This window comes from Lutzomyia longipalpis, chromosome 2 (genome assembly GCF_024334085.1).
Source record: "Lutzomyia longipalpis isolate SR_M1_2022 chromosome 2, ASM2433408v1".
In the NCBI taxonomy this organism is placed as follows: domain Eukaryota; kingdom Metazoa; phylum Arthropoda; class Insecta; order Diptera; family Psychodidae; genus Lutzomyia; species Lutzomyia longipalpis.
Window position 1 is genome coordinate 22,394,824 of NC_074708.1, and position 16,688 is coordinate 22,411,511.

A 16,688-nucleotide genomic window follows, 5' to 3' on the forward strand; every position below is an offset into this window, starting at 1 on the left:
TTTTGATCCTGTCTACATGTTGGAAATTCTCAAAAAGAAAAACTCTGACGGAACAGTTAAAAATTCTTTCACACACACACAACTCACATTCCAAATGTGTAAAAGAAAGTTGAAAGAAAATCGCGTAGGTACCAAAATTACATTTTATATTTAAATCTACCCACTTAAAGCTCTTACATTTTAAACTAAATCGAAGTGATATAGTTTTGTTTAGGAATAATATGTTATTGAATCATAACTTAATATTCCCTAAAACAGGTTTTGTATTCAAAAAATTCAACATTGAAAATATCTCTAATTCTGCAAATATTTATACGGCAGCAAAAGTTTGGCAAAAGCTTTTAAAGTTTTGTCATAAGGTATTACGACACATTTGTATAATATTTTAATTAAATCCTCCTTTGTATAGAGATAAAAGTATAAAAACTTTTGCATGAAGTTCAACCTTGCGCGGGAAGTCAAATTAAAGAAATATCAAATGGTGAAATTGGGAAAATTTTACGAAATTAATACGAATTAAAGGAGACAACTTGTCGTACATAGTATGTTATTTTGGGACTGCGTTCTTCCCACAAAAAGGGATTAGCTGAAAAAAAAATTCAATGCAGGTGTTTGAAGAAGAGACTATTATATACAATTTTTTGCGTGAATATTCCATTTGTGCTAAGAGATACCATGTTGCTTTCTTCTCAATATACTCTGTATATTATTTTTAATTTTCTCACCTTATTTATAATAATAAGTAATTTTATACACAATAGTGTGATTTTCCTTTCATAAAACTAAAGTTTAAAACTAACATTATGTACTGGTAAATTCTATGGAATTAATTAACAGTTAAGGTATGTAATAGATAAGGATTAAGGATCCCCAATGAAGAAGAAAAATACAATATATTACGTTCTAAATGAAGCCACAATATTTTCCCGAACAAAATGATTATAACGAAATTATTCACGGAATTGTAAAAAGAAGACAGTTGAATAAAATGTTGAAGAAAGCAGATATTTCGTAGCAAAAAGCAACAAAATTTTTCTTTTATCCTCCTTCGGGAATAACCTTTTTCACTTAATATCTATATTTAACCATTCTTCTCTACAAACTTTCCTCCCTCTTAAGAGGTATTTCCCATAGAATTTATCAATTTACTATAGCTCCCAACGACTATTCCCTCAGGAGTATACCATACTATATAAATACTTTTCCCCATTTTACATCCCCAACCAATGTATTTACAAATATTTCACTACAACATTTACACTACATTTTCTTTAAATGGAGTATTCATTTTTGTCATTTTATGTCATCAAATCACAACTAATTTTCTTATTTCTTCTTTGTTTATTTATAAACATTCTTCATTTCTTCTTGTGATTCAATTCGAAGAAATGGATTTCTCTTATTTTATTTAGGGAAAAAGCTCTTTTAATGTCTTTCATTTCTTATACTTAATTGTGTTTACGTATTCCTTACATCGTCAGCATTCGAGGATAATTTTTTTTCTTTTTGTAACCTTGAGCATATTAAAAAAAAATGAATGTCGTTATGTATTTCTCTTGTAATATGAGTTTTTATAACATTTTTATGACTACAAAACGTGAAAAAATTAGTAAAGAAGAAAAATTATTTTAATATTTTTTTATGTGAATTAATTTAGTAAATGTCAGTTCGAAAACAATTGAATTATTTACGAGTTATTGTTCTAACTTTAACATTATTATTTGAATTTCTTAATTTTGTTAAATTATTTTTTCTACCTCAAATCTCTCACATATAAATATAAATACAGAAAATAAAGAAATATAATATTTTCATAATTTCTTTGTCTGTTCTTATTCTACTAATAGAAAATATGAGTTAAGTAACAAACTCTTTAGTTATTTCCAGCTTTTATTTCGCAAATGAAATATAAAAAAATAATTTTTGCTTGAATTATACGTTATCCCTATCAAAAATATGATAATTTCGATCAATTTTTCGTTTAATTCCATTTAATTGGATTATTTTTTTAGGACTTCATTTAGAAGAACCATAATCAACATATTTTTTCATAATAAAATATTTAAATGTGTTACTCTATAAAACAGTATTCATGTTAAATTAGCTTTAAAGTGCTTTTATTGAATGCTGAAATTTTTGAATTTCAATCATTTCAATAGAATAAAATGACATCGACTTTTGCCCCTTAATTTACTAATTACGCGTGCATTAGTGGGCTATTAAGGGATTACAGCTAAATAATATTCCAAACTGCCACTATAAATTATCCATTTAAAGCTTTGGTAATCGACTCAAATGATCATATAACAAATTTATATATTTATCATGATTTCCAATGATTTGCTGTCCTCAGGGTAAAGTGGGGTAGTTTTGTAACTTATTGATCATTTCTTGTTGCAATTCATACAAAGATTATTCTGCATGTTTATTCAATTAATTATTCGGTTTTTAAAATAAATATCGGTGTATTAAAAGCTTGTAAATAAATTTAGCAAATTGTTTAGTAAATTGTTAAAGATTTAATTACAACAAATACCTAAGTTTCAAAAAATCTGTAGTAACTCATATATAATTCTAACAATATAGTTAAAGCACTTTAGACCATATTTAACGATATAATTGTTATTTTGTTAAAAAAAATCTTTTGCAAAGAGTAAAAAAATAAAGACGGATTTCCGTCAGATCCGGTCAGATCATAAATTAATTTCTTTTCAAGGTCTTTAATAAATCAATTTCAACCACGTCCAAACTTTCAAAAATTATTACATTCACAATAAAACACAGTTTTGAACTAATTAATTTAACCGAAATTAATCAGACTAAAAATCATTTTTTTTAAATTTATTTAATCACACACACTTACTTGTCTTGTCAATCAATCAATAAATCAAAATAGATTGGATTAAGAAAAAAAGCTTCTGCTACAAAACTTCCCCACATTACTTTATTTTGCTTAATATTCTATTTTAAATTAAATCGTTTGCTTTTCAATAATATTTTTGGTTGTGAGTTTAGTCCTTTTTGTTCAGGGGATGTATATTTGCATATAAGTAGATTACTGCAGTCTCATTCATTTGTTTTTTTTATCGCATCTATTCAATGAATTTTTTATTCTTTGTTTATATTTTTCCACTCAATTGGAATTGTTGACTAATTTGCATTGAAATTGGTACGTCCATAAATTTCCAATTTTGTATTTCATATTTTTTTTGCATTCACAGAGCGACCAGTATTAAATAGCTATTTGTTTTTCATTTATGATATTTTAGATAGGGTATACATATTATTTTTTTGTGTAAAACAAGCATCGATCCATATTTAATAAATCAAATTTTCTCTTTACTCTGACTTTAACAAAATATCGCATGGTACCTATGAAAAAATTCTTTGATCACAAAAAGTTAATTAAATTTAAAAAAAAATAAAGTTTTACTCTTTGAGTTAAAACATATATGTATGTATGAAAGGAAAATCCAATTAAGAAATGCTCATTGAATTCTTGAATTTTTTTTCTTTATCCTCGAATAGGGAGATAAATTTAATAACGCCAAGCAAAGGAATGCACTCAGAAATCAATTGAAAAATGATTTATTCTCCCCTTAGCGTCTTCACTGCGATTCTTTTTTAATTCACTTTCGATGATTAGATTCCACGGGTTGGTCCATTTATGTGCTACACCCAGCATGGAATTGGTAGGGTGAAAATAATCTGTGAGATTTATCGCGACGGGAGGAAAGAGCAGTTTTCAATTAAAGCTGTGTGCGGGGAATTAATTATGTTGCACCCATCAATGCCAATCTCATTTCAATTGCCCATCATATACATATAGAGGAGCCATTCACTTGGTGTATCGTCTACAATTGGAAGCCACGCTGGATACGATGAGAAGCATTAAGTGAATCCATTGGAATTGGGATGGATGCTGGGAAGCTTTTGACGCCTTAGATGAGGCTTCATATTGCTCCTTTGTAATGAGATCCACGTCCCTCTGGACCTCCGTGCTTGGCACACTGTCGAACCGATGGCGATGATCTGCAGTGAGAAACAGTCATGAATTACTCATCAGTCAGCTATACTACAGAAGGAGGGTGTTGGAAAGTGTTGAAATGGAAAAAGAAAACTTATACTTTCAACACCACGTCATCAATAAAAGCTCTAATCCACCCTTCGTGAATCAATCCTTATACGCTAAAGAAAAATATCACGGAACCCCACTGGGGACATTCGTTTGAAACTTTTATAGTTCCAATAAATCTCGATGCACTATCATTTATTGATGGAGACACGAGCACACAAACTGACCCTTCCATTTTGAGCGTGGCAATTAACCTTCAAATTAAGGTATTATGTCACGAAAAGCTATGCCCTTTCAACTTCCAAAGCGCAAAGCCTTTTGCAAAGGTGCCCATAATGTTGCAACATTGTCTATTTATTATGCCATCAGTTTCAGCATCAATGTGCAATTTTCCAACATGGGGTATCGCGATTTTTCTGCAATCACGCGAATGGAGTCATTTCATTAATGCAATCTCATTCACTTTGATGCTGTCTTTCCACGTTTTCATTCACAAAATTGAGCTCACCAACCCCGCGCGCACACACACACCCCATTTAATTACCCCCTTGTGCAGTTGCTATGTCTGCAGTTATTATTTTCCCATTTATCCACCGCAGAACTTTGGAAGCATGCAGCGCAACATTCAGTACTACCATATAACTATGTTAAATATTACTAGGTATATATTGAGTTTCTAGTAGTTTTGGTGAGTTGTTTCGAAACTTTCAATTGATTTCAAGAAATTTCAAAAGTTAAAGAATACTTTTTTAATTAGTATTTTATAAATCATTTATTATTTTATTAAAAATTATTTGATTCGTTTAATTAGGAGGGAATTCGAAAAAAGTAAATTAAAATCCGATAATAAAAGAATATTAAGAAGATTTTGCTCTTTTAGTTCCATTAACTTAGTTTCTAAATACCTTCTAATTCCAGTATTAATGTCTTATTTACTTAAATTCAACGTTATGCTTTGGTCCTATCTCCTATAGGATGTCGTGGGCATATTATTCTGTTAAGGATTTTTCTTATTTTATAGCATAAGGAGCTTTTTTTTTAATCTTGTCATATGCAATATAATTTCTCTCTCAACAATTTTCCGGACCTACTATGTGTGAAGATAGAAGGAAGTAAAGTTACATATATTGTGTTTATATGAAAAATGTGTTCCGTTTTCCGCATATACTTACACCCACATAGAACATATCAACTTTATTTTATGTTTTGAATTCTATCTTTAAGCTCAAGAGGCAGTTGAAAAAAAAAGTCCTTCGTAGATAGAAATAAGATTAACGAAGAAGTGAACTTTAAAAAAAAAAGTCTACCTTTCCTCAATAAAGCATTGACTAGACCTGACCCAAAAACCTCAAAAAATTAGTTTTGAATGCAAGGGCTATAGAAAAAATTTTTTCTAACGAATGCTATCCCCTGGATTTGTCAAAACGTTTCCTATATATAAATATTATGAGAAGAATGGGAGAGAAAGAGAGAAATGACGGCAAAGGGGAGGGAATATAATTGATTACGAGAGAAGCTGAACAAGAAATAAAATTCGATTTTGGATTAAAATTTATTGTTTGGTGCTCTCTTTTTGCCACTGCAAGAAGCCAGATGCTTCCATAGACCACCCCAAACCCCTTTGTGAATGTCTTTCTCTCTTTCCGCTTCCCTTTTTGCTGACACATCACCTCTTTCTCGACCATCCGAATTCCAGGAGCCGGATGTTGATCCGATTAGAATTTTATTCACTGCTACAGAAGCTCCAGCGGTTGATTTGTAGTACGTTGCTCGATCTAATTCATTTTCAGCCATATTTTTTTTATATACATATAGACGCATCCCCCGGGAGGTGAAGCGAGAGAGAGAGAGAATTATGAAATTTTCATTAATTTAACTTTCTCGTTAAAATATAAACTAATCTGAATTTGTTGAGTTTCAATTATGAGGAAAAAAATTTTTTTGACGTCATATAATTTGTCACAAAATGCATTGAAAAATAAAATAAAATTTTAATCAGTTGAACAACGTTCAACACACTTCAGAGTGGAATTTCACAAAAAAATGGGAAAAATATATCGAATATTGAAAATAATTTTAGAAAATTTTTATTGGTTATTGCTTTCAATATGTATTCATACGAGAGAAAAAATCTTTTTTTTTTAATTTATAGCGTATTAATTTTATTTTTAATATACCATCAAAAATTATGTAAAAAGAAGGGTATATTACTTCCACCTTAATTTCGACATATTCTAGTCTAGAAGCAATTATGCTGAGCAAAACTATATAGTTTTTATGTATAAATACAAAAAAAACACAATTAAAAAAAGAAAAAGAATATAATGTAAAACTGAAAAAAATATCTTTTTTTGAATTTTCAAACTTGACGAGACATATACCTACCTACCTCAAAGAAATGATAGTAAAGTTTATTTATTTTTTATATATTCAAAAACAAAAACTGTGAAAACATTTTTCCATTTTTATAAAGAAAATTTTAACTCTTAGAAAAAAAAAGTGATCTAAAGTTTCCTTAACTTCCCAACATCCTCTTGCCTTTCATGTCGCCCTTGAGTATATAATGATAAATGATTTATCTTGTCATATAGGGAAGAAAACTTTCATTTTTTATTCATCAACCATCTCTTCCGCCCTTAAACTAAAGGTGATAAAAGTGCATTCTAGCACAGTGAGGAAAATATTATATGACTCTATTTGCCTGAGTGATGCTTCAGAAAACTTTTCCACCTAATGCCTCATTTTAAAACATAAAAGAAGAAGTTTCCTTGCATATTCTCAACTTTGAGGCATTAGTTAAGTGCTAAACTTTGTTTAAATATCATAAATATCTCACACTTTCTCTTGGTTAGTTAATATGATTAAATAACAATCATTTTAGACACCATTAAATGAATAGACAATTATAAGTGTTAAGAAGCATAATAACCACGATTGTAGTATACCAACTGGTAGGGATATTTACCTGGGGGGGATATCCGTGAAAGATTAATTAATAAATATTCTTCACAAGGGCACTTCAGCCGGGCCTCTCTCACCTATGGGTGATATCCACGAGAAAATAATTAGTAAATTGGCATCAATGGGCACCTTTATCCGGCCTCTCTCACCTGTAAATACAGTCACAATTAATCCGGCGGTGAGGAGGATCAAACTTCAATATCTTGGGGTAGAGCAATAAACGATAATTTCACTTTTTCTTGTAATTTTTATTCTAGCCAAAAAACGTGGGGCTATTTTTTCCAAACGGAAGTGACAAAGTGACAGCCATGGGTGAAACATGAATCAGGGGGCAAACTACACTGAATGTCGCTCAGATGATCGCTCATTTAAATTCAAAATAACGTTTGCCCAATCCTGAACATACTCCCCCTTTCATCCATGGCGTAAATTACAATGTATATAATTCAAGATATATAATAAAGAAAATTGAGGAAAATTTAATTCAAAGACAAATCAATAATTTTACTGGGAATCAATTGGGAGTTTTATGAGTTTGGAAATTGATCTTCTTACCACTTTGCCGCGAACTTTCACATCAACCACCCTCACTCGCTGATCATTGCCAGGATACACTGCCACAACCAATCCCAAAGGCCAATCCACGTTTGAAGCATCCTCCGTCTTGAGCAGAATGACGTCTCCGATCTTGATGTTGGGTTGGTCCTTGTTCCATTTGTTGCGCTGTTGGAGGGTATGCAAATAGTCCGTTTTCCATCTTTTTGTAAAGTCAGCTTGGAGCTTTGTACACAGTTTCCAATGCTGAAGGTGGTCAACATTTGACGCAACAACTCCTGGATCAACGGGAAGTTGAGTGGGTGCGCCTCCAGGACGCAGAAAATCTCCTGGTGTCAGACATCGAGGATCATTGGGATCATCCATGATTGCAGCTAGAGGTCTGCTGTTGAGAACAGCCTCTATCTCCACCATAACAGTGTACAATTCCTCATAAGTGAGCCTGACACTCCCAACCACCTTGGTGACATGCGTCTTGAACGATTTGACCTCAGCCTCCCAATATCCTCCTTGGTGGGGGGCAAATGGTGGATTGAAGTGCCACTGAATGTGGAGTTGCGAGGAAAAATCAATGATGTCTCGTTGAAAGTTGTGGGTTTGGAATAATTCACTCAATAGCCTGTCTGCGCCCACAAAGTTTTTTCCATTGTCGCTGTATAAATGACTGGGAATCCCACGACGACTAATGAATCTCCGGAAAGTGGCAATAAATGCTGCAGACGTCATGGATGTCACAAGTTCCAGATGTATTGCCTTAGTGGACATGCAGACAAACACCACCACATATGCTTTCTCACAGACTGATCCTCTTGGTGATCTCTTGATGAAAAAATGTCCAGTGAAATCCATCCCGGTGTGTTCAAATGGCGAGTGCGGTCTGGTTCTAGATGGCGGCAAGTTTCCCATCAACTGTTCCACAGGGCGAGCCTTGGCTCTTGTACAAATGATACATTTGTGAATGACATGCCGAACCAAATTGCGACCTTTCAAAGGCCAAAACCTGGCACGAATAGATGACAAAGTCAACTGGGGCCCAGCATGCAGAAGGCGAAAGTGTTCTCGTTCAGCAATCCATTCTGCTAACTTTCCTTTGGCCAGTAAAATAGGATGGCGAGCATCATAAGATAAGAGAGAATTTTGAAGGCGTCCTCCTACTCGCACAATACCATTGGGGTCCAAAAAGGGCGTCAATTTGCGAATGTGTGCTGACAAATCGTTGAGCTTTCTATCCTTCAACAGAGTGATTTCCTTACTGAGAAGGAATTCCTGATCCCATGTGATGAGTAATGATTCCGCACGCTGTAGCTCCGGCACACTCACAAATTCGGGCACTAGCTCTGAAATGCGAGTTGTCCTGCTGCGTGTCTGGCGCCCTTTCTTGAGCTTGAACAAGTGCACAGCTCGTAGTGTCCAAACCAAGACTCTTGCAGCTTTCAAAAAGGAACTGCAGCGAGAAGTCAATTGCTCGTAAATGGTCAGAATTGGAGGATGAGATGGCAAGGTTTCTTGTGCAGAGGTAGTCAACGTTGACAGGATTTTTGGAAGAAAGTCGAGATGTTCCGCTGGGTTGAACTCTGGAGGCCATTCGGAAGACGGTTTGACAATCCAGTGTGGTCCATGCCACCATAAATCTTGCCCAATCAGATTTTTGACCTTGCTCCCCCGTGACACAATGTCAGCGGGATTTTCCTTGGTGCCAACATGCCTCCATTGAGAAGAATGAGACTGATTGAGAATATTAGAGACACGGCGTCTGGCAAATGGTTCTCGCTTCGGACTATCAGGAGAATGAATCCAATGAAGCACTGTTGTGGAGTCTGTCCAAAAATAGATGTTCGGGATACTCATTGCTTGCGAGACTGATGTCATGAGTTGAGTAGCGAGCTCTGCACCACATAGCTCCCCCTTTGGAGTCGTGAGAATCCTAGTGGGTTGTTTTGGGGTGTTCCCATCCTCATCTTTGTCATCTCCTTTGTCTTTGATTGGAGTCAATCGGCATTTTGATGTCAGAAGTCCAGACGTACGATTCCCTTGGCAATCCTCGTACACAAGATAGATTGCAACGCCGTAGGCAACCTTGCTTGCATCGCAAAATGCGTGTAATTCCATTCTTTGGGGTGAAGAAATATTAGATATCCATCTTGGAATACGTAGTTGGTCAATGTTCTGCAGGTCGCATATGAAAGCCTTCCAGTCCTTTAGGATATCTTGGGGAAGAGGTTCATCCCATTCAAACGACCTGATCCACACAACCTGAATGATGATTTTTGCTGTGGTCACAACAGGTGCGATCAAACCACAGGGATCAAATATTCGTGCTACTGTAGACATCAACTGCCGTTTGGTCCAAATTTCTGCCTGCAAATTGCTTGATGTTCGAAACTGGAACGCATCAATGTGGGGGTTCCATAAGATACCCAGCGTCTTCGCTTCTTCATCTAAGGTCAGAGACTCCATGGCTTGTGCCGTTTGACTATCAGGAGCAAGAACTTCAATCCTATTGGATCTGAATTTTGATAATTCCATTGACGCATGTTTAAGTAGCGCCTCAAGCTGTCGTTTTGCCTCAATAACTTCCTCAACGGTAGAGGCACAAAACAGACAATCGTCCACATAAAAATATTGTCTCAGAATGGAAGCTGCCAGTGGATATGTATCCTCGTAGTCCTCTGCTAATTGTAGCAACACTCGAGTGGCAAGGTAAGGTGACGCTGAGACTCCAAAGCATACAGTACGAAAGCGGTAGTGAACCACCTTGCCGTCCTCTTCCCAAACAAATCTCACATAATCTCGGTGTAGTGTGCTAAGAAGCACCTGCAAGTACATCTTGACGATGTCACATGTCAACACAACTTCGTACATCCGAAATCTCCATAAAATGGACACCAGAGTGGGCTGGACAGTTGGGCAGGCCTTCAAACAATTGTTGACACTTAGACCACCTCTTGCACGAGAGCCTCCGTTGAAAACGATGCGTATCTTTGTTGAAACCGCAGATTCCTTGATCACACAGTGATGAGGAAGATAATATGACTTGTTGTCCAATTCCTGAGCTGGGACTCTTTCTATGATGTCCAGAGATAAATACTCCTTGAAGATGGCATCATATTCTTTCATCAACGTAGGGTTCTTCTGCAGTCGTCTAATCATATAGTTCAGCTGACGAAGAGCCGTTTCACGATTGTTGGTCAATTCATGGACGTAGGAATTGAATGGCAGCTCAACTACATATCTACCATTTGGATGACGTGAAACTGTGGAAGAGAAGTGCTCTTCTACTTCCTTGAATTCAGTTTGTGCCACAGTTTCCTTGGGCACCTCTTCAATCTCCCAGAATTTTCGAACAGCTCGATCAATGCTGGTGAGTGTCGTCGCGTGGCATGATGCGTAGACTGGGTCATTCTGCGTGGGACACGGGCCTACAACTAACCAGTTGAACGGACTTGCTTGTAGGATTGGCAATCCAGGTCCCAAATGATGCTGTTGGGGCTCAAAGAGCGACCATGCCAACGCCCCTCCAATGAGAAGATCAATCTTTTGGGGTTTGTACCACATGGGGTCTGCCAATTTAAACTGAGGCGGAATTGCGATTCGTTGTAGGTCTACTGGGAAATTCGGCTGCACACCAATGACTTTGGGCATAACAACACAGTGGATCTCTTCATTGACATGGGAAGAATCAGAACCTACTTGTAGAGTCACCGCAACTTCTTGTTGGCTTTTATCTGAGATGGATCCCACACCTTCTATCATGATGTTTGTACGTTGGGGAACCACATCTAGCCGCTGACACATCTGTGTAGTGATGATGTTGATTTGAGACGTTGGATCCAATACAATACGACACTGCTGCACACGATGTCGTCCCACAATCTTCACAACAGCCGTTGCGAACAGAACATTCGATTTAACTCCCCCCTGTGATGCCCCAGTACAACTCACGGTGGCAGAATTCGTGGGAGGTCGTTCAGTGTTCCTCGGAACAAATTCGGGAATATTCTGGACGTCAGTGGGTAAAGGAGTAGGAGGATTCAATGCATCATGTAGCAAATGATTGTGTCTTTGATTACAATGTTTGCAAGACTGATAAGAGCAAGAATCAATTGCGTGGGACTCACTTAAACAGTTAATGCAAATTTTCAAAGATTTTACAGTACTTAATCTTTGCTTGGGTTGAAGACCCAGAAACTTTCGGCACTTGAATAACTTGTGAGGATTGAGCTTACAAAATTTGCAATTCTCCTTGTTGACCTTGGTTTCAGTGGCAAGAGACGAAGCTTTATTGGACTTACTCTGAAACCTCGGATTGGAGACCGGACAAGTCTCAAGGCTCCTGCATCTCTTGTCGAGGAAGTCCTCAAACTCCCTCCATGTAGGGATACCATCTGGTTTCTTCTCACTCCATTGTGCTTGGGTTTGATAGTCGAGATGCTTGAGGACAATGTGGATGAGCCACGGATCTCGGCTTGTAACACCCAAAGCGTCGATTGCCTCCAATGCCTGGCAGGTTGATGATTGAAGCTTACGGATTGCTGATACGTCGGGCTTGGTCACAATGGGCTGCCCAAGAAATTTCTCCATGTGAGCTGAGATGATGATCATCTTGTCGTCATACCTCTTCTCCAGGCGATTCCATGCAACATCGTAGTTCTCATCAGAAATAGGCAAACTGCTAAATAGAGCAAGAGCATCACCAGTGGTCGACGTCTTCAAGTACTGCATTTTCTGGGATTTGGTGATACGTCCATTCTTGTGAACACTTGCGAGGAATAAATTTTTGTACGTGGTCCACTCGCAATAATCACCAGAAAAAATTGGCAATTTGATTGGTTCCAGCTTCATGCAAGGGTCAGGAGTTTCAAATGCGTCGTCTTCTCTCATCGTAGAATTGAGGATATCACGTTTTGAGCTGTCCAGTAGTTTCTTCAGCTCATGTCGTTGCTCTGAAAGGATGTCCTTCAACTTTGAATCCTCACTGACGCGTTGAGCACGCTGCTCTTGAATGTGGAGTGTCATGAGAGAGATCAATTGATGCATAGGTTGATTTGTGGAGGTTTGTACTTGGCTGCTACCCGCAGCTCCCTTTGGTGCAGACAATAGTTGAATCTGCACAATAATTTTCGTCAAACCTTCATCAACCTGTTGACAATCGTTCAGAAAGTTGATAAGCCTGGTCTCTTCCTCCTCCTTTGATTCGGGAGGAGCTTCTGCGATGATTTCCATCTGAATAGCACGGTATCTGTCCTCAATGCGATTGATCACATTGCGTTGAGACATGAGACCTATTTCCACTTGAGGGTCCTTGAGCTCCTCAGGTTTCAAGGCTTGGTACTTCTTCAGGAGATTTTTGACGACCGTCAATTGACCCTTGAATGCACTCCGGCTGGCCTCCTTGCAAACTGATGCCATGGTTCTTGTGGGATTCAAACTGTTCCCGATGACTCGATGGGCCAAATATGGTAGGGATATTTACCTGGGGGGGATATCCGTGAAAGATTAATTAATAAATATTCTTCACAAGGGCACTTCAGCCGGGCCTCTCTCACCTATGGGTGATATCCACGAGAAAATAATTAGTAAATTGGCATCAATGGGCACCTTTATCCGGCCTCTCTCACCTGTAAATACAGTCACAATTAATCCGGCGGTGAGGAGGATCAAATATGGTAGGGATATTTACCTGGGGGGGATATCCGTGAAAGATTAATTAATAAATATTCTTCACAAGGGCACTTCAGCCGGGCCTCTCTCACCTATGGGTGATATCCACGAGAAAATAATTAGTAAATTGGCATCAATGGGCACCTTTATCCGGCCTCTCTCACCTGTAAATACAGTCACAATTAATCCGGCGGTGAGGAGGATCAAACTTCAATATCTTGGGGTAGAGCAATAAACGATAATTTCACTTTTTCTTGTAATTTTTATTCTAGCCAAAAAACGTGGGGCTATTTTTTCCAAACGAAAGTGACAAAGTGACAGCCATGGGTGAAACATGAATCAGGGGGCAAACTACACTGAATGTCGCTCAGATGATCGCTCATTTAAATTCAAAATAACGTTTGCCCAATCCTGAACACCAACTAATTCTGTTTAGAACTGATTGAATTGAGACAAAAATCATCCAAAGAGAGCCACAGAATTATATATGAAGGTAAAAAAGTTTGCGTCACACAGACTACCCGCTGTTCTCTTGGAATCAATTAGAGCATAAATTTCATAAATAATTTCTACATTAAACGCATGTTTTAACCAAAGAAAATGTAATTTATAACATTTTTTTTAATAACATTTATCACAAAATTCCACAACGATCATATTCAAAATGACTTCTTTTGTGATCCGTTTTGAACGTTAATTTCAAGGAAGACACAAAAAATGCAATAAATTTTTCCACCCGGAGAATTTCGGTGCAATAAATTCAAATACCGATCTTCGTGAAAGTAATTAATTTTAATAAATGCCGCCATAATTGAATTTCATGGCAGAGAAGAGGCACAAAAAGGCCATGCACGGTGGAATCTTTTCAGATAAATTGGCTGAGGCGCTCATTCGTTTACGTATAGGTATATGCTCCTGCACTGAATTCATAATCTCTTTGCATCTGAGCAAGTGATTTGATGAAGATGAGTTGCATTTTGAGATGGAAAAAGGTGGAAAGGACTCATATGGGTGGGAAAGACAGAAAGAGGGGAGACCCAAAAAAGGATGCACATACAGACCTTCGGGATTCTCCTTCTGCTGTTGAATTATCAATGGGGTCGTCTCAACTGCAGTCGTTGGAAGATATGTAGTCAATAACGTTGAATGCGGAATATCTGCAAGAAAGGAGAAGACTTTCATTGGTGAAAGAGCGAGGTGTTTAGGATGGGGGAGTTAAAGTTAAAGAAAATGTTATAAATACAAGCATCGATGTGCTCTCGAGAAAGAGCTCTCGTATACATAAGATATATACATAAAAATAGAGAGAAAAAAAAACGACGAATCGCATACTCCACAAAAGTTCCCTCAAATACCAACAACTTGCAGCAGGAAGAGTTTGGATTTGACGGAAAAAGTCCTCGCATTTTTTGCAATATATATCTCTTGAGAATCTCATCCGATATATATACGATTTAATTCGCATTAAGTAATCCAAATCACGTTCTCCTTTTTGTAGACTGACACCGCTTTGGAGCTTTAAAAAAAAGGGATACACACACTCTAATTGAAATTGAATTAATAGTCGTGTCCTTCTGTGAGTATGTTTCGGATTTCCCGTTCACTCCTTCGGTGTTGGGCGGAAAAAACCTCTTGAAGCAATAAATTCACCCAAAGTATACGGAAATCCCAAGGAAAATACAAGAGCTACAAACAATTTCTTGGCAACTTCTTTAGGAACACACTTTGTCTAGTTTGAAAATCGAAGTGATTTTCAAGATTTTCCCTCCCACAGCTTTTGTTTGTATTCAATAAATTGAAATTTGCCAACAATCGTGGAAAAGTGCATCCTTTTTGAGTGGATGGTACCGAAAGACGTGTGCAAGAAGTTGTTACAATCTAAAAAGCTTTGCCAAACAAATTGTATGTTACACAGAAGAGAGTCTGAGACTCAAAACATTGTTCATATGTATATCAATTTTAAGCCTCTTGAACTACTGTGTAAGAAAGTGACTAAAAATATTTATATGATTTTCTTTAAAATTTGATTGAAAGCTTTGTTTTAGTACAAATTTATCAAAAAAAATCCTCGTGGACTTTAATAAAATTTGCATTTCATATGTGCGATTTCGTCCTGTGAATATTCCACAAATTGACCATCGATCGTTTTACACAGCTTTATGATTTAAAGCGCTTAAATACATTTTAGGCGATGCAATGGATTTTAATACGAAATGATGGCAGGCGTTTAAGTGTCATTTTCACATTTTTCCAATAATATATTAAGCTTAATTTTTAATATTCATTGGATTTTCCAAGAAGAACAAGTAGAGATTACTCATAAAAAATTCATTTGAAACCAAGTTTTAATGCAGAATTTGAAATGTCAATGTTTTCATTGTGTTTTTATTCCAAATCTTTACTCAATACTTGATAAAATGCATTTTGCAGTATACACAGAAGCTGTACAGTAAAAGTTCACATCAACGAACAATAAAATGCACTACTCTCGCGCATTATTTTTAATACGCGAGAGTAGTACATCCGATTGTTGGTTGATGTGGACTTCTACTGTACTTCTTTGAAGAAAGAATCACAACTAAAAAAATTATGAGCTATAGAAAAAAAAACAGTTTTTCTTAACTCCCATTTATTAGCCCTTTGGTGAAGCTTTTATCGTGGAATTAGCGTCATGTAGTAGCATTAATCTCTGTGTAATGATTTCACAAATAATCCGTGTAAGTGCATTAAAATGTGGATATTAAAAATCCTCAGCAATAAATCTCTTCGCCATTCCGGAAAAATCTTCAGTTTATGTACTTTTAGTGAAAGGTCCGTGTCGCTGATGCTTTTCCTCCTATTTTTCATTTTAGTCACACAGCCACTTGAGCTTCCACGAATTCCACGCCAAGAGGCGTGGAAGACGAGGTCGCTATGTTGAGAAATGTTGGAGAGATTTTCACGGCAACTTCGTTCCGGTGACGTCGTGAATGCACCAAGATGCTCCATAGCCAGAGGGTTGCGAGACAAGAGTCGTGTAGAAATTCTATTCATTGATGGTGACGCCGGTATGAGACGTGAGCGTCCGGCTGGAGTATGGCACAGAAAAATAGCCAGAGGATCAAATTTAACGACTTGAAACTCCCCCCTGCCCCATTGAATTCTTTCATTCGCGTCGAACGTGATGCATCGCAACCCCTAAGCATTTTCTCACTCTAATTTCTGTTCTCTCTCCTTTTTTTATTATTGTGGCGCCACATGAAGTATATACCTCGCGATGAATGGACATGGAGAGAAACACCAAGAGTAGCTGGTGAATATTTTTCACCCCTCTGTGAGCCTCACTGGTGTGCCGGAAAATCCCCGTGGCGTGAGAAAGTCCCGTGGAAAATCTCTCAGAGATAAATAATGCACATAAATATGCTCTCCCGGAAAACTCATGAGCACACACTTGAAG

General features: G+C 36.9%; 1 protein-coding gene across 2 annotated transcripts in view; it reads right to left on the reverse strand.

The window, feature by feature from the left end:
* Positions 1 to 2,919: 2,919 nt before the first annotated feature.
* The window catches only part of LOC129789673 (opioid-binding protein/cell adhesion molecule homolog), a 54,589-nt gene continuing 40,820 nt past the window's right edge, over positions 2,920 to 16,688 (reverse strand). Inside the window, exons 10-12 of one of the 2 annotated variants that reach the window (XM_055826671.1) lie at positions 14,314 to 14,409; positions 5,746 to 5,850; positions 2,920 to 4,032 (exon numbers count right to left, since the gene is read on the reverse strand). In XM_055826671.1, coding sequence (XP_055682646.1) covers positions 3,839 to 4,032; positions 5,746 to 5,850; positions 14,314 to 14,409 — 395 coding nt within the window. In that variant the 3' untranslated portion in view covers positions 2,920 to 3,838. The remainder of the gene's footprint in view (positions 4,033 to 5,745; positions 5,851 to 14,313; positions 14,410 to 16,688) is intronic. The other variant, XM_055826672.1, reaches the window with a different exon arrangement.